Source organism: Diachasma alloeum, unplaced genomic scaffold (genome assembly GCF_001412515.2).
Source record: "Diachasma alloeum isolate Michigan unplaced genomic scaffold, Dall2.0 Dall_scaffold_00269, whole genome shotgun sequence".
In the NCBI taxonomy this organism is placed as follows: Eukaryota; Metazoa; Arthropoda; class Insecta; order Hymenoptera; family Braconidae; genus Diachasma; species Diachasma alloeum.
Window position 1 is genome coordinate 399981 of NW_021680408.1, and position 17689 is coordinate 417669.

At 36.4% G+C, this 17689-nt stretch overlaps 3 protein-coding genes across 7 annotated transcripts; 2 read left to right on the forward strand and 1 right to left on the reverse strand.

Annotated features, from left to right (window-relative positions):
* Window positions 1–121: 121 nt before the first annotated feature.
* Window positions 122–2673, forward strand: LOC107037723 (40S ribosomal protein S13). Its single transcript, XM_015256424.1, has 3 exons — window positions 122–213; window positions 542–669; window positions 2318–2673. The coding sequence occupies exons 1-3, from the start codon at window positions 191–193 to the stop codon at window positions 2620–2622; spliced, it is 456 nt and encodes a 151-aa protein (XP_015111910.1). The 5' UTR covers window positions 122–190; the 3' UTR covers window positions 2623–2673.
* On the reverse strand, window positions 2660–12412 carry LOC107037722 (formin-binding protein 4). Of its 4 annotated transcripts, XM_015256420.2 has the most exons (9): window positions 12175–12412; window positions 12055–12084; window positions 9177–10732; window positions 8048–8181; window positions 6959–7194; window positions 5616–5765; window positions 5250–5554; window positions 3695–4012; window positions 2660–2952 (listed from the first exon to the last, which is right to left on the reverse strand). In XM_015256420.2, exons 3-9 carry the CDS (start codon window positions 10689–10691, stop codon window positions 2863–2865), a joined length of 2748 nt encoding a protein of 915 aa, XP_015111906.1. In that variant the 5' UTR covers window positions 10692–10732; window positions 12055–12084; window positions 12175–12412; the 3' UTR covers window positions 2660–2862. The 4 variants fall into 4 exon arrangements, with proteins under 4 accessions (XP_015111906.1, XP_015111907.1, XP_015111905.1 ...); XM_015256421.2 differs by lacking the exon at window positions 12055–12084; XM_015256419.2 differs by having other exon boundaries at window positions 12055–12412.
* A 363-nt stretch (window positions 12413–12775) lies between these two features.
* LOC107037751 (conserved oligomeric Golgi complex subunit 3) lies at window positions 12776–17677 on the forward strand. Of its 2 annotated transcripts, none has more exons than XM_015256480.1 (3): window positions 12776–13131; window positions 13913–14865; window positions 15754–17677. In XM_015256480.1, the coding sequence occupies exons 2-3, from the start codon at window positions 13949–13951 to the stop codon at window positions 17384–17386; spliced, it is 2550 nt and encodes an 849-aa protein (XP_015111966.1). In that variant the 5' UTR covers window positions 12776–13131; window positions 13913–13948; the 3' UTR covers window positions 17387–17677. The 2 variants fall into 2 exon arrangements, with proteins under 2 accessions (XP_015111966.1, XP_015111967.1); XM_015256481.1 differs by having other exon boundaries at window positions 12776–13130; window positions 13921–14865.
* The last annotated feature ends 12 nt before the right edge of the window (window positions 17678–17689 follow it).

The window sequence follows — 17689 nt, forward strand, 5'->3', positions numbered from 1 at the left end:
ACCGGATTTTTCACATTTCATAAGTTTTTCCAATTTTCTGGTTTGAAGTGGGCGACAATTGGCGGGGAAATTTTAGGGCTATATCAGCGCCACGTATTGGCGGTTCGACTCCCCAAGTATTCTCCCATCTTGTCGCGTAGTTCATGTTTCAGTGAACGCAAGCCTTTTTGTCCACGATACAGCCGCCATCATGGGTCGCATGCACGCTCCTGGGTATGTAAAATAACAAAAATATGGGTTTGAAGGAGTTTTTCGAGGGTTATCAGGGGTTTACTGGGATTCAGAATTTTTTTTTGAGCGATTGAATTATGGGAAACGGGGGATAATCGCGGGTGATGGGAGGGATGAGGGATTTTTGGGGCATGGGACATCTCGACCATGTGTTCCGGCCATTGTCAAGCGAGGTTTTTTTAGAGTAGTTGGATTTTGGGGGCAATTTATTGCTGAGAGTCATTGGTTAGGGCCTGAGAAGGGGGATTTTTGGAGTTTATACAGGTGTAAATTAGTTGATGATTTATGATTGTTTCTTTGGAATTTCTAGAAAGGGTATCTCCCAGTCTGCATTACCATACAGACGAAGTGTACCGACATGGCTGAAACTCACGCCTGAGGATTGCAAAGACCTGATTTACAAACTTGCTAAAAAAGGCCACACTCCATCCCAAATTGGTAATTATTTCATTTGCAACATTTAATCGCGATTGAATAGACTAAAGGGAGGAATGAAATATTTCGTCACGTATCTTTTTGAAAATATCTCTGAAGTGAAAGGATTCACCAGGAACCTTCCAGAAAGTTCCATTGTGCATTATTCCACTATTAGGAAGGAAACTGTCTTTTGACTATTTTCTGTGAAGTCAGCACTTTCAGGGATATTTCCAAAATAATCTGCGAGCTCAATAGGTGAATTTCTGGACAATTTCAACTTGCATTGAATATTCCATAAATAAAATGAAAATTGTACTGATTATTTCACCTTTCAATAATATTACTTTCGTATAATCATGTGATTAATTATTTTTTTTATTGATCGACATTTAATGAATAAAAAAAATATGGCCCTGTCCTCCAGAAATTAGGGGTTTCGGCTGCATTCAACTATTTCTTAATTGAATTATTCTTTGTTTTGTTATTTTCGCTTCAATAAATTTTACATAATTTTTAATCTCATCCTATTTCCCGTCCAGCAATTGGCCTGTTCTCCCTATTCCGTTTTTTACAGGCTTGAAATCCTTATATTTGGCTACATATTTGTTTACTTATTAACATTAATTTTTATAAAATTACCTTGATGAAGTGAGAAATATCTCTATTGATGCAAGAGTTCTGGGAAAGATGAATCATTAATTCAACTCTTTCCTCAGATAAAACTTATTGAATAATGTTCTCTTGCTACAGCAAACAGATTTTGTCGGAATTTGAGGCAAACTTGTCGGGATCATTCGTGCAGTTTGCTATAGGTATCCGGCAACATGAAGTTCACAAATTCATGAGTTCATATTTTCTCTTCAAGTCACTCACTGAAGAAAAATCCTCACGTGAACGTGAAGATGTTCCGTTGAATTCATTCATTCCAAAATTCTGTCATCAATTTGCGATTTGATCTTCATACAAGATGATTTGTAATTGTTTAAGGATATCCAAGTATCTTTTACAGTTTGGTACAGACCCCACTCTAGCTTCAACCATTTTCAATCATCAAATTATTCATCATTCATAAAAAAAAATCAATAATAATAATTTGTCAATTAAATTGTGTGAGAAAAATATGAAAAAAAATCATGAATATTTAGCGTCATTGAAATTACATTTTGCACAGAATTACTATTTTTTAAACATTCGTTGTTTATAAATAAATAATTGAAATTGTTGAAACTTTCGGAAACGTTATTTTCTAGGGATGAAATCGATTTCTGGTAAAATTCTGAATATGCATAAATTTATTACAATTCGGGACAAATAATTTTTATGCTAGAAAATTGATTGTTTATTAATTATTTGTAAAAAATGCTCGTAATTTTCAAAAATTTCAATTTTTAAATTATTTTATCAATCCTCTTCCGAAAGTAAGCTTTCTAATTTTTGCAATTTGCAAAGTTTAAATAATAAAATCATTGTAAAATGTACGGAAACTTAGGGTCAAATTAGGCTCAAATAACAGCTTTGATGTACCATTACACAAGTAGAAAAGCATTTCACTGGAGAAAAAATAGCCAAAGTACCTGAACATCCTTAACATAACCATAATTAATTCCAATGATCCGATTCCTTTGAACAGCGTCTAATAATTTTCTCTTTCAATTTAATCGTAATGAAGGTGTCATCCTTCGAGATTCACATGGCGTCGCCCAGGTTCGTTTCCGTACTGGAAACAAAATCCTTCGGATCGTGAAGAGCATGGGGCTTGCACCTGATCTACCTGAGGATCTCTACTACCTCATCAAGAAAGCGGTTGCCATTCGCAAGCACTTGGAGAGAAATCGCAAGGACAAGGACAGCAAATTCCGTCTGATTCTTGTCGAATCGCGTATCCACAGGCTCGCTCGTTACTACAAATCCAAGGGATCACTTCCACCAACCTGGAAATACGAGAGCTCCACTGCAAGTGCTCTTGTGGCGTAACATGTAAAACTCTTTATTATTAAATAAAAACTACAAATTTCCAATGAAAAATATTATTTGTTTTCTTTTTCCCTTCGTGTTTTTTCTCTTTCTACACTGGTGAACTTCAATATTTATACCTCTATTCTCAATCTTTATACAATCGTTACTGTCAACAAACTAATCGAGGAGAGGGAATTACAAAATAATATCGTATTTGATGTGTGAGTAGAATTTTATTAGAACTGGTATTTCTTTGTATCAATTGGATCCCTCGTAGTTTTGAGCCTTTTGCCACTTTGCTACCATCGAAGACACTTGTTTTTGCTTTTTGCTGACTACATTTTTCACCTGAAACATAAACCCATGTAGAATTAATTAGTGAACTATTATAAAACTATTGAAGGAGATGACGTGAACGAGAATATTTTCAATAGTTTATTTTTTTTAAAATGAAAAAGTGAAAGTTTTTTTTGTAGTGCATAAATGAATGAATAAATTAGCGAGTTTCAAACTCAGACCTGCAAATTTTAAATAATAAAATCATTGTAAAATGTCCGGAAACTTAGGGTCAAATGAAAGCTCTGATGCAGGGATAGCCATATTCATAAACTATAATTACCGGTAGAGTAAAACTTTTTGCGCGGATACCCCAAATTTTTCTCTAGCCATTCGATTCAGTATAGTTTTGTACATTACTTTTTATTTTTATTTCTTTTTTTTCGAGTCTTCTAGTAGGTGAATTATAAAATTCAACATAAATCCCATAAGAGCCCGTGTATAAAGAAAAGTTTGTTGATTTATTACTGGCGAGACTATTACGATTAATTTTTTTTAACATCAAAGAAGTTAGTTTCATGTTCTGCGATCAGCCAAAAAAATTATAGTTTTCCTTTAACATGAAAAAATAAGATGTGCTGAAAATGGCTAAACATCCGAAATATTGAAGATCAGAAGATTGCCATCCCTGCTCTGATGTTCGATTACAAGCGTATAAAAGTATTTCAATGGAGAAAAAATAGCCAAAGTACTTGTATATCCTTAAAAGTGCAGAACAATTAATTGAAAATAAGAAACGCCAAATTAAAAATACCTTCTTCTTTCTTTTTTCCTTATAAGCATCAGCGACCACTGACAATTTTTCCGTCGTTTCTGGTATCGTTGTTGCTACGGATTGTGGTTCAACAGGAATTAATTGGGGCGATGGAATCGCTTGGTGTTCATCCACTGGTCTCTCTAATGATGCAATGTCACTGTAGAATGAGTTGAGCGCCGAACCCAGCGACTCTTTATTCGTCGTGATCGGTGGTTTCGCTATTACTTGAGTATTTGTGTAGATTCGGGGGAAATCCAGGACGAACTGGACTGTGTCCTGGCCGGTGAGCCTATTGGCGGCGGCGAGAATTGCTTGCTAAAAAATAATTAAGAAAAACAGCTCTTTAAAATGGTATTTCCATCTTAAACAATTGAATTATTTTATTCATTCATTCATTTGGATAATTTCATGTCAAGTGGCATTTTTCAGAAGCTTAAAAAACTTTCTACAAAAGAAATCCATCTAAGAATTTCTTCTAATAGAATTCATTTGTGAAATAATTGCATAATTATGAGAATGTTCAACATCTTGACGAGTTCCATCATCTTTCCATTCATTTATCATGTGCAAGGAGTACTCAAGATTTTTTTCAGGTTGAGGAAATTTCACAGAGAAAATGTTTCTTGAATTCTTTCCGAAGATTACTAATTAACGAGATAACGTTGAATTAAACCGTTTCGTTACTTGACACTCACGTAAAGAATATATTTCAATTTGAAACTTACAACCTCAAATTGAGACTTTTGAATGTCTCAAGTTAAAGTACTTTCCAAGATAATCGAACCCAAAAGTTAGTCCCTATGGATTTCCGGAAAAAATTCTAAATAACTTAATTTATTGCATTCTCATTATTGAGTTTTTCTATTCTCATGTGCTGTTGATAAAGGCAACAATAACTGCTTGAATCAAATGAATCATTTGTCAATTAATGTTTTTAATTAAATAAGAAATTTTTTTATGAAATTTCATTTTTTTTAGGACTGAATATCGCAGAAACTATGTAGTACAAAATTTTTCAAAAAATTCACCGCATTCGGAATTTACCAATCTATCATGGATTAATTTTTTACGAACATGGTATACATTTTAATTTAAAACTTACGATCTCAAATTGAAACTTTTAAAAATCTTAAATTGAGTTCTGAAATTTCCAACTGAGATTTCGAAAGTCTCAATTTAAGACTGGAAAATTTCAATTTAAATTCTTTAAAAGTCTTAAGTTGAGATTTGAAAGTTTCAAATTAAGACTTTCAGAAGCTTAAAATTGACATTTTCAACTCTCAATTTGACATCTTTAAAATCTCAAAATAATTTTTTTTCTGGGTAACTTTTTAACTTTTAACTTTTTTTCTGGACTCCATCAAGTCTTGATTAAAGTTAGAAACTCTTTCATTCGAAAATACGAGGTTTCGAGCACGAATAAACATTCTACTGCAAAGTGCAATTCCCTAAAAAATATTGAATTCCTACATCTCCATTCTGGACACGTTTGTGTTCCTCAGTGTAACCAAAATATCCGAATGGCCAAGCAAATGAAAGTGAGTCAATTTACATTGTGCAAGTGCTGATGATAGGCTGGATAGTGCACCAGTTGGCTCTGAAGCAACGCCGGATGATGATGTCCAATGATAGAAACACTCGTTGGATCCTGTATCGTCGCTGCTGCGTACATGGACGGCGAATTCGTTGACTGCGGTGTAGCAGCAAAAATAACAGTGGGCTCGATCGACGGATGAGGTCCTGCAATCGAGAAGGCTATCTCCGGGGAGTCAACCCCAGGTGGAAGTGGTTCTGATCCCACCAACGGTGGAACCACCAGCGAAACCTCAGGAGTTTCCGGGGTGGAAGTCTTATCGTCTGTCAATGAAAACCGAATTGATAGAACAGACTAAAAAATATAAATCTCGTTTCCATTTACCAGTAATTTGTTTTTCATCTTCACCATTTTTTTTAGTTTTCTTTCCCTTTTTCAGATCTTCCGCATTGATCCGCGGTGGCGGCGGTGGACTTGGACTAGAAATTTGTGGTGGCGGTGGGGGAATCATTTCCTTTGATGCGTCATTGATTTCTGTGAAAATATTGACGGAATTAAAATTAGAAAGATTATACTCTTTAAGAGCCATTTATCTTTGAATGAAAACAAAGAAAATAAATTGTCGTATGCAATAACAGAAATTTTCATTCTCTTCAAGAAAATTTTCCCTATAAATCGGAGAGAAAAATTAAAATCTAGTATTATTGCAGGTTGAATGAAGACAAATTTCAATAGGGAAGCGGTAAATCGGTTTAAAGTACCTCTACCCTTCGGTCGGGTTACGCTGCACTTCTGGATATTTTCAGTTTTGAAATTTTCAACCAAATTGCATAGAAAAAATTTGAAAAAAATTCATACCCAGTCAGTTATTATATAAATTAAATTTTACGCAATATTGATATATTTTCAAACATTTCCTTCTTATCGATAAATAATAGAACTTGTTTGCAAAACGGTAGATCATTTTTTGAGGTTTAAAACATTTATTGATTTTTTTATTTTAATTTTTTAAATCTTTCATTACGATGGAAATGTTGATTTTCACATAGGACACTGGGTTAAATCCTGATTTTTAAACATTTCTTCGAAGTGGGAAACTAGGATAAGTGCAAAAATGGAACTTTATCAGGAGAATTAAAAAATTTGACCACGTTTGAGCAAATTTTCGATTTAAGTAATTGAAAAATAAAAAAAAATGCACTTATCCTAGTTTACCACTTCACTACAGAATTAAATTGAGCAAAAAATTAGGATTCCGAATCTAATCGAGTTTTCTGCGGTTTTTTGCAGTTTTCAATAATTTTTAAATTTACCATAAGGGTAGAGCTACTTTAAGGCAATTTCGATTGGTCAGTTTTCAATGAATATCTCGGAATCTAAGGCAGATAGCAAAATCCCTGTCAAAACCTTTTTTGTAGCTCTCAATTCGCTCTACAAAAAAGGTCATAACAAAAATTCCGAAATCTCGCTCGGATTCGTAGATACTCCTCGGAGAATCTTCCTCGAAAAAACTTCTGACAAATTCCCCCAACCCCTTTTTACTCCCCAGACATTTACAAGCTGCTTCGTGTGTTCATTTCAACCGCATCTTCACGATCCGCACCACTTCCTCCCTGACCCAACTCGTCGAATTACAGATGAAAATGAATGCAAATCTATTCTCAACAATCCAAGCACAATTTTGCCCACCGAAAATATTTTTCCCGAACAAAAATCAATGAACAAACCTGGTGGTTTCGCCTCGTTCATCACCAAATCGACATCCCCCTTGGTCCCCTCCACTCTCGATGCATCAACCCCATTAACGATTCCACTTTTATCCTCCTCCATCTCTTCAACTTCATTATCCGTTGGTGGAGGTGTAGTGCACAGTTCCATCTCTTCTGCTCCCCCAATAACATCCGGATAATTCCACCTCGTCTCACCGGTGCTTTCGTTTTGATAATAGTACCGTTTATGAGACCTAGAAACAACCCCCAGTTTCCAAACGCAAAATAATGAGAATGCCATATAAACCAGCAGATTTATTTGTTATTTTAAAAGACATATTTCCGACATTTGGTCTTTATTATTCTCATATATAATTATATGTACACTAGGATCCCTACCTGCTTCTCTGGATTGGGTAAAAAATGGCATTTACGTGTAAATGGTAAAATCAATGAAACAAAAAAGTATCATTCAGATTCTCCAATCACAGATGTGAGTGAAATTGAAAAAGAAGGTGATCAACGAGAAAATACGGAGTGCAATGCATTCCTGAAAGTCTGATGTTCGTGGTGACCAAAGGGATGACAAAAATGTCGTAGAAACACGTCCAACATATAAAAATAGATATTTCTATTTTTTTTTCTAACGTCAATCAATGTCGTTGACAATGATTGACTCTGTCAAATGAATTGCCATCCAATAAACAATTGTAAAAGGGTCAAAACATTAAATCAATGACCGCCACTACTATCATACATTCCGGTACACCATCCACTGAAATAATACTCGCTTCCTGTGGACCTACAACAGCAAGACAAAGCGTAAATCACGAAAAATTATACAGTTGTTTATAGTATAATACGTACTCCCTGAAAAATCACAGTACAATGTATATTATAAAAATCAGTGGTTTTTCTTGACACATTTTCACATAAAGTTAAATGAGTTTGTTTTTGTCTTTTATTATCATCAACACGATTAATGAGTCTTCGAGAGTTTTTTCATCATGTTGATTACATGATGTATATAAATCGCATGAGATCAAAGAAGTGTGAATTATAGAACTAGATTGAATTTTAACTTGTGGCATTTTTGAATGACCATACCTATCCCACTGACAGTTCCATCCCGAAGGGGCTGCTGCCTTTTCTAAACGACATAGTTCACGGCTCGTTCCACTCAGCCAGTTGTCGAGGTAACGATCCTTTAGGTCACCGGATTCCCAGGCAGTCAGAAGTGTCTGAAATATTTGGAAATTGGAGTAATGATTCAGGTGTGCAGTAGCGAAGTGGTAAAGCGGTTCAAGTCGATTTTGATTATTATCCTTTTTTGAAAAAATTTCATAGAAAAACCTAGCGAATTCGCTAGACAATTCTATTGGATTTCTATTGAACTTCGAATTAGTTTTTGGCCCATTCTATGGAAAGTATTCTATAGAAAAAGTCAATAGAATTCGATTTTCTTATACAACTTATTCTATTAAGATACTTTCTATAGAATTTCCTCGGCTCAAATTTTCCAAGTTTTTTCATTCTCTTTTTCGTTTTTTTTTCATCAAGAAAATTAAACAAAAAAAATTGGAAAATTTACTGAGTTAATTCTATAGAAAATATCTCAATAGAAAATATTCTACAGAAAAAGGCAATCAAATTCGATTTTCTTATACAATTTGTTCAATTAAGATATTTTTGATAGAATTTCCGCGGCTCAAATTTTCCGATTTTTTTTCATTCTATTTTTCTTTTCATTTCATCAAAAAAATCAAATTAAAAAACTTGCAAAATTTGCCGAGTAAATTCTATAGAAAATATATCATAGAATAAGTAACAATTTTATGGAATTTCTATTGAACTTTCCATTAATTTTTGGCCAATTCTATTGAAATGTTCAATAGAAAATATTCAACATAATTCGATTTTTTTAAACAACGTTACTAAATACTGAAATATCTTCTATAGAAATTCCTCGGCTTAAATTTTCTAAATTTTTTTCTTTGATTTTCTTGATAAAAAAGAAAAGCAAAACACAATGAAAAAAAAATCAAGAAATTTGAGCCAAGAAAATTCTATAAAAACTGCCACATCTCAAAAGAATCGGCCAAAAACTACTAGAAATTCAATAGAATTCTCTAGCGAATTTGCAAGGTTTTTCTATATTTTTTTTCTCGTGCGTGCAATAATTGGCGAAATCAGCCCATTACAAAACTTAAACAAAAATGTTGATAATTAACATTACCTGAAGCTGAATAGTCATAATCTGCACCGCCGACGCACTTTGAAACCCCTCCGACAGGAACTTCAACTTTTCCAAAATGTTGTCAATCTCCTGCTTCGTCTCAATCTTCTCCGTCTCAGTTTTTTCATTAACAGCCGGTGGTAAATTCAGCGTTTCCCCCCGAACAAACGAAATACCACTCTCATTCTTCTCCGACTCCGTCGACTTCTTGTCCGAGTCATTAGTATTCGTATTGTCTTCGGTACTTTCAACAGCCACCGGACTCTTAGAGAACCCAAAACCCAGTCTCTCATCATTCCCCCTGATCAACTCTGACTGCTCACCACTGTCATTGCTGGACTCAATCTGTTTCTCAACAGTTTTAACTTCATTTTTCGGCCTCACATCAAATCCAATCCGTCGTTTCCTCTGGAATGCTTTCGTGGGTGCTTCAGAAGTCTCCAGAAACTTGTTTGTCTTCGAATTCTCCTCAATCTTCGCAGACTTCTTATCATTACTGGGACAACTCGAATCGCTCGATTCAACCGAATTATGATTCACCAATTTCCTAACAATCCCCGAGTTTTTATCCTCAAATTCAGTGATGGGGAACAAAGTCTTGCGACTTTTATCCACCACAGACTCATCGTCATTATCAGAATCATCAGCATAACCAGGGACCAGCGAGAAGTTCATCCTCTGCTCCTCCAAATTTACATTCGCTTGACACCTATTACTATTACTCATTAAACTATCGCTCCTCTCATCTCCATTTTCCCTAGAATTCTCCTCTCTGCTGCAGGTTACATTAAACTGCGGGAGACTAGGCCCAATCCTAACGTCTTGCTTCTTACTATCAGCACTACTCAACTCAGAATTAATATTTACAGGTGAATTATTGGATTTAGAAACAGTGTCGTCTTCCTCCTCAGTCTCACTGCCATCACTCCCAAAGGACGTGATCATCTCTATCCTCCCGTCATCAGAATCACTGTCTCTACTCTCGTTAAAACTACTCCGGCTCTTCTTTTGTACTTTGTCATTGACAATCAGTTTTTTCTTCTCCCTAAATCTATTTTTACTTCTCTCAACGACTTCCTTTGGTATCATCCCCTCTGGTATTTTATCCTGCAATAATTTGTATCTGTTCATTGGTGGATTGTGCCTCGGCGCCCCGTAGGGCTGAAATCCTCTTGATGTTTGTGGTGCATCTTGATTGTTTCCCTTTTTCATCGACTCGAGTTCCTTCGGAATTTCCCACGTCACTTGATTAGTTTGCATGTTCCAGTAGTAGGGGTAACCCGTGGAATCGTCGAAACACTCCTGCCAGGGCGATCCACTCTTCTGGCCCTCCTGATCTTTGTGACCCACAGGTTGGTTATTAGTCGGTGTTATGTGCTGGATTTCTTTCAGAAAGTCGTCGACTTTTTTATCCAGACACTTGGTTTTCGAAACTTTGCTCGACTGGCGGCCATCCTCGTCATCAGTGTCTGAGTTGTACTGCTCTAATAAATTTGTCAGTGGATTACTCGGCATTTTTTAGGGGGTTCCGGGAGTCTGAGGCTCATGAAATTTATCTGTGGATTAATGAAGATAATTACGAGTTGCATCACATATGATGTGATAGGAAACAGTCAATAAATTTCAAATTTCTGTTTGAAGTTTTCTCTTGTGATTTTTTCTGTAAGAATGCTTAGGCATCAATTTTATAAGTCTTTTCCATTCGGATTCTGCAATGCAAAACAAAAATAAATCCAGCGGAAAAAACTTGGAAAATTTGTGGATAACTACTACGGTTTTTCAATGTCTAAAAAATAATATAAAAATTATTCATGTTATCTTGCTATTCAATTGCAGAATTTCAATCTCATTTTTCCGACTTCAAAGGAAAAAATCAAATTGTTGTTTTGTTTAGCGAGACACAAAAACATGAATTTTTCGTAATTTTATTCTTCTGGGAAATGTATAACCTCAGAGAAGGCTAAATAATTCCTAAAATACTCGAAAATTTGGTGATTTACAATGACAAGTGTCACCCAAATATCTCGCAATTGCTGCCACTTCATCATCCTAATCACTGATAGTGACACTACTTATTAACTAAAACTCACGTATAACTCCTATGGTTTTTATATATGTCTAAAAAATTATCTGAAAATTGTTCATGTTATCTTCCTATTCGATTACAGAATTTCAATCTCATTTCTCCAGCTTTAAATAAAAAAATCGAATTGTTGTTTTATTTATCACGACACAAAAACATGGATTTTTCCTAATTTTATTCTTCTAGCAAATGTATAACCTCATAAAATCCAAAATAATTCCTAAAATATTAGCCAAAACTCACGTATAACTCCTACGGTTTTTAAATGTCTAAAAAATAATCTGAAAATTATTCTTATTATTCTTATCTTCCTATTCGATTACAGAATTTCAATCTCATTTCTCCAGCTTTAAATAAAAAAATCGAATTGTTGTTTTATTTATCACGACACAAAAACATGAATTTTTCCTAATTTTATTCTTCTGGCAAAGGTAGGAGAGGGTGGGGTAAAATGGACATTTTTGACTTTTTTAAACATGTTCATAACGTGTTGAATTGTTCATGAAATGCAATAATTTTGTTTTTCAATTGAAAGGACAATGATTCCCCCTTGTGATTAGCTTAGACTGAGTTCAACTGATGAATCTGTTTCTGAGTTATGAATATTTTTAAAAAAGTCAAAAGTGTCCATTTTACCCCACCCTCCCCTATAACCTCAGAGAAGGCTAAATAATTCCCAAAATACTCGAAAATTCTGTGATTTACAGTGACGAATGTCACCCAAATATCTCGCAACTGCTGCCACTTCATTATCCTAATCACTGATAGTGACCCCACTCATTAACCAAAACTCACGTATAACTCCTGTTGTTTTTATGTGCGCCGCTGCAACCAAATTAATTTTTTTTGTATCAACTCCTCACAAATGCTCCAAGTGCACATATTCGTGTATACTGAACAATTCACAGTACTCACGGTGTTTATTATTAATCAGGGGTATCTGCAACAGTGTAAATACGTGTGCTACACCCACGACACTGACTACGACATGAAGATTGATAGGATCATTGAGTCACAATCAGCTAGAAGCAGACACTTTGATGTGCACCAGTCGAAGGAGCATGAAGTAAGTGCATGAAGCTCACTGCATGCTCTTCCTATTTTATGGTCAGAGGGAGGGGAGAATTGTCAAATTGAGAGGGGGTTTGACGTCCGCAAGAGACGCGAAGGGCTCACGAGAAATGTCATGAGTTGGAGAGGGAATCTTCCTCGAGGAGAATCGACCCCTCCATTATTTCATGAATATCTCAAAAATGAAGGGCTCCAGGAGAAATCTTCAAGAAATATTTTTTGTAGGTAATTTTACGAACTACAAAAAAGCTCTTGTGATGATTTCTCGTGGAAGTCTTCGTTCTTGAGATATTTGCGAAAAAAGAAATTTTTTACTCTTTCCTCTGCCCATTTTGTTGGCTGGATGGCGGCACCAGTCATAATCCTCATAATTTCCATCGGACAAGTAGTTTCCGACATTATTTGTCTCAAAATAGCACATATTGTAGCTCAATGATAAATTCACTACAGTTTATACTCGTGGAGGGTAAAGTGGGGTAAAATGGACCGTTTTTTACGATTAAAATCCTGAAATCTACTGAAAAAATCATGTGTTTTTTGACTATTTATGCTCTGAGTTGTTTTATAACAGAAATATTTACATTGGTTCCACGTAGTAGCTCATTTTATGCTATTTACACTGGACAAATGGTCTACGTGTGAGTGCAACTGATGAGTTGTGCATGTGTCATCTGCTGTCAGTCCAAAAATCCTCAACTCACGTTCACATTTTCTCCAAAAATCAGTTAGAAATCATCGCACCAATATCTCTCAATTCGTTAATTCAATGTGCTTCCTGAATTAAAAAATCTACATTCCACGTGAGTATCCAAAGAATCTGCACAGTAGAAAAACCTACCGAACTCGTTAGAAAATTCTATTGAATTTCTATTGAACGTTCTATCAGTTTTTGGCCAATTATGGTTTTTGGTGTATTCTTTTGAAATTTTCAATGGAGAATATTCAATAGAACAAGTCGATAGAATTTGATTTTTCTGTATAACTCATTCTCTTCAGATATTTTGGATAGAATTTCCGCCGCACAAGTTTTTCAAGTTTTTAAAATTTTCTTTTTCTTTTCTTTTCAACGATAATCAACTTTAATAGAAAAACCTAGCAAATTCGTTAGAAAATTCTATTGGATTTCGATTAAACTTTCTATTAGTTTTTGGCCAATTCGATTCTATGCTATTCTATTGAAATTTTCAATAGAAAATATTCCATAAAAAAAGTCGATAGAATTAGATTTTTCTATATAACTTATTCTCTTCAGATATTTCCTATAGAATTTCCTCCACACAAGTTTTCCAAGTTTGTTAAATTTCATTTTTTTTTCTTCTCATCAAGATAATCAAACAAAAAAACTTGAAAAATTTGAGCCAAGAAAATTCTAGAGAAGATATCCGAATAGAATAAGTTGCCTAAAAAAATCGAATTCTTTTGATTTTTTCTATAGAATATTTTCTATTGAATATTTCAAAACTTAACAGAAAGTTCAAAGTATGAATCTAATAAAATTGCCTAACGAATTCGCTAGGTTTTTCTATTAATTTTTGTCACCCGTGACCCCGGAAGAGGCCTTGAAATAATTCATTTTACATTTTACGAAAGACGTAAAAACATTTTCCACATGTGAAAAATGAACCTAATCAAATGGGATCAATTGGAGGACGGTCTGGCCCCTCTGTCAGACACCCAACGAGACTGGATCGAGACATTGGAGGAGAGGGTGTCCAAAACATTGTGGAGTAACAGTGACACGTCGACGTCGTTTGTTGACGATCACCAGGACAATTCCAACGATAATGGGACTATTACTTCAATGGGCAAAAAAATAGAATCCTGCCACCAACTCCTGCAGTACTACGCGTCCCTGGAGTCCAGATACGAGTCGATGGAGTACAAAAGGTACAGCATGTACCTGGAAGAGCTGAATATTCGCAAAGACGATTGTAATAGTTTATGCAGGGACATCGACAAGGCCCTGGAGGACATGTCAGCCTTATCGAGACAGTATGGAATCGTCTCCAACAAAACAATGTCCCTCCACTCAGCAACAGAGCAGTTAATCTCCGAGCAGGAAAAGCTGAACGAAATAGGAAACGAGATAACTAGATATGTCAAGTACTTCAAAGAGGCTGACCTGATAATGGACAAGTTGGAGTCTGCGAATTTATCAGTTCGAAGTGATACGTTCATCGACATAACTGATAAAATCGACACGAACATAGATTTCATGGAGAAGAATGACAAGTTCAAAGAGTCTGCGGTCTATCTCGTCAAGTACAGGCACTGTCAGTCGAAGGTCATTGGGATGATGCACCAGTGGATTATGAATATACTGGACGAAGCTACTGACAGTATTATGAGCTCTTTGCCAACAGAATCCTCTGGGGACGATCCAACATCTCCGGATGCTGATAGCCAGACTCTGGCGTTGTTGTATGGCAGGTTCCAGAGGATTTTGCCGAAGATCAAACCTATCATCACGATTATTGAGAAGAGATCGTTCAAACGACAGGAATATGACACTCTTTTGTTGGAGTGTCATCAGAGGTAATTGAAGGATTTTTGGGAAGAGATTCCTATTGGGTAGATTTAAGGGGGATTACAGAAGTTTTTTTTCAAAGTTTTTGATAAATGTGTACAATGACAATTACGAATTAGTTTTTTAGAATTCGACTCCTACAGAGCTAACTTTGTTTTGTTTGATATACAAATTTGCGCCATTCACGTAAAATAGGCAGAAAAATTATCCTTAAAATATTAAAAATATATTCTCGATTCTTTTACTAACATTTTTCCGGTCATTTGACATGAATGGTGCAATTTTTTATTGAAAAAAATTACGAAATTAGCTGTGTAGAAGTTACATTTCAAAAAACTTATTCGTAACTCTTATTGCAAACATTTTTTCAAAAATTTTGAAAAAGAAAAACCTCTATTGCTCAAAAATTGGAGTTCCTGGACTGTTGTTAACATTTTAAACGACTGCGGAGTAAACAAAGAATAAACAATTGATTTTTTCGCGCTATTTATTCATTTTTAGATATATATAATCGATCTTTAATGTGAGAAATCTCATTTATTGAAGATTCATTAATAAAAAATTTAATACATAAAAATAGATAGAAATTTAATTTTTCAATGTCCCCGGAAAGTTTTTAAATCGATATATTTTTTCGAATAGAATACCCATAAATTCGATTCCTATCCTTGCCTTTCGATAGAATAAATCGAATAAATGACAATAATTGCGAATGGGAAACTAAAAATTTGATGTGATTATTATCACATAATAATGATTATCAAATTACAAACGATTCGCTGGAAAACGAAGCGAATAAATAAATGAATAAAAACAAATAGTAAAAAAATGACTGAATTAATGAATGAGTGTCCTCAGGCTCCGAAGACCGATCATAAAAAAAAATCTTTCTCCAGGTACTTGATGAAACGAGGAGGAGTGATAAGCGCAAGTGTCCAAAAGGGTCTTCAGTCAGTAAAAGAGAGGTACAACGGAGATCACTGCAGTTTTGTCCGTCACGCCTGTTCGCTCCTGCTGCACGCCTCCATCGACGAGCACCGTCTCTTCAACCAGTTCTTCGAGAAGAAGTCCCACTTGCTCGCTGGCTACCTGGAGGGTCTCTGCACCTCCCTGTACGACATCCTGAGGCCCTCAATCATCCACATCAACCACCTGGAGACGCTCGCCGAGATCTGTTGCATCCTGCGAGTGGAAATGCTGGAGGAGCACGTGCAGAACCACATGGAGGCCCTCGAGGGCTTCGGCAATATTTGCCTCCAGCTGCTGCACGACGCCCAGGAGAGATTAGTCTTTCGCACCCATCTGTACCTCCAATCAGACATTTTGGGGTACAATCCATCCCCCGGGGACCTCGCCTACCCGAATAAACTCAAAATGATGGAGGACATAGCTGAGTCTCTGCGAGAGGAAAATCGCCAGGCAAAAATCAAGAAGATATCAGTCTCCTCAATATCCTCAGTCTCCTCGATCACCTCAAACAATCTGGAATTAGAAGCCCCCAAGTTCATTCCAATCGCTGGCTTCGACCCAATCCACAAATTATCAGCCCCATCCTCCTCGTCCTTCAACCTCATCACCAATTCCCCAGCTGATCTCCACGGAATGTGGTATCCAACAGTACGAAGGACCCTCGTCTGCCTGTCGAGACTCTACAGATGCCTAGATCGCCCAGTATTTCAGTCACTGAGCAGAGAAGCCATCAATTTTTGCATCGAGAGCATTGAAAAGGCGAAGGAGAAGATCGAGGCGCGAGCCACAACACTGGACGCTCTATTATTCCAAGTAAAGCATCTGCTCATCCTGCGAGAGCAGATTGCGCCCTTTCAGGTTGACTTCACAGTGAAAGAGTATTCACTCGATTTTTCGAAAGTTAAAACCGCAGCTTTTGGATTACTCGAGAGAAGATCCAGGGTTTTTGCGTTGTCAAATAATGCGTTGCTTGAGTTTTTGCTGGAGGGTGCACCCAGGATGAAGGAGCATCTCATTGACTCCAGGAAGCATGTGGACTCGAAGCTGAAGGCTGCTTGCCAGATGCTGATTCAGCACTGCACGAAGTTACTGGTTGATCCTATTGATAAATCACTGGGCTCTGTCATCAGCAGCAATGCCAGTGTCGCGAGTCCTCCAGGGAGTCCCAATGCCCAGAAGGGCATTGTCCCGGCTAAGGTGGAGCCTCAGGTAGTCGCTCAGGTGGTGAGCGAAGTGCTGAGACTGATGAAATTTCAACTGCCCAGTATTCAACAGTCGATGCAGCTGTACTTGGCTAATCGAGAGACTGAGTCAATCCTGTTTAGACCGATTAGAAATAATATTGTGGCGATGTTCACGCAATTGTCCCAGTGGCTGCACAGCAATTACAGCAGTGAGGAGCAACTTTTGATCGCCTGCCCACTGCCCGAACAGGTCTCCATTATGCTGAGCTCTTCGAGTCTTGCGCACACATCGTCGAATTACTCGAGCAATCAACACCTGGAGCAGCAGCATCATCCTGTTGTTACGAATGTGCCCACTGGAGCTACTACTGTTTGATGGGATTGATGGAGGTGGTGATTCTAGAGGGGAAGGGTGAAGAGGGGATGATTTCGAAGATTTCTCACTGGTTCTTTAGATGTTGTGAGGTATTCCGTCTCAATATACGAGGTATTCCATTTCAAATGACTCAACTGCTGACCCTCACCCTCTTGGAAATTGATCGCGATTTTTTCTACGGTTGGGGGACCTGAAAACCTATCTCTCAGTTTTTTTTAGATCTTTTTTAACAGCCCATTTCGGAGGTATTTCTCAATAACTCCAGTTCTATTCATCCGATTTTTATTTATGACACGTCAAAAT

Bases quoted from the DNA above. Each gene is read 5' to 3' on its own strand.
- LOC107037722 (XM_015256421.2), bottom strand. From the start codon at position 10,691: ATGCCGAGTAATCCACTGACAAATTTATTAGAGCAGTACAACTCAGAC. The intron at 7,195-8,047 runs GTATGGTCATTC...GGTTGTTTCTAG, and splicing joins TGGAACTGTCAGTGGGATAG to GTCTCATAAACGGTACTATT. The intron at 4,013-5,249 runs GTAAATTGACTC...ATTATTTTTTAG, and splicing joins ATCATCAGCACTTGCACAAT to CAAGCAATTCTCGCCGCCGC.
- LOC107037723 (XM_015256424.1), top strand. From the start codon at position 191: ATGGGTCGCATGCACGCTCCTGG. The intron at 214-541 runs GTATGTAAAATA...TGGAATTTCTAG, and splicing joins GGTCGCATGCACGCTCCTGG to AAAGGGTATCTCCCAGTCTG. The intron at 670-2,317 runs GTAATTATTTCA...ATCGTAATGAAG, and splicing joins CCACACTCCATCCCAAATTG to GTGTCATCCTTCGAGATTCA.
- LOC107037751 (XM_015256480.1), top strand. From the start codon at position 13,949: ATGAACCTAATCAAATGGGATCAATTGGAGGACGGTCTGGCCCCTCTG. The intron at 14,866-15,753 runs GTAATTGAAGGA...ATCTTTCTCCAG, and splicing joins TTGTTGGAGTGTCATCAGAG to GTACTTGATGAAACGAGGAG.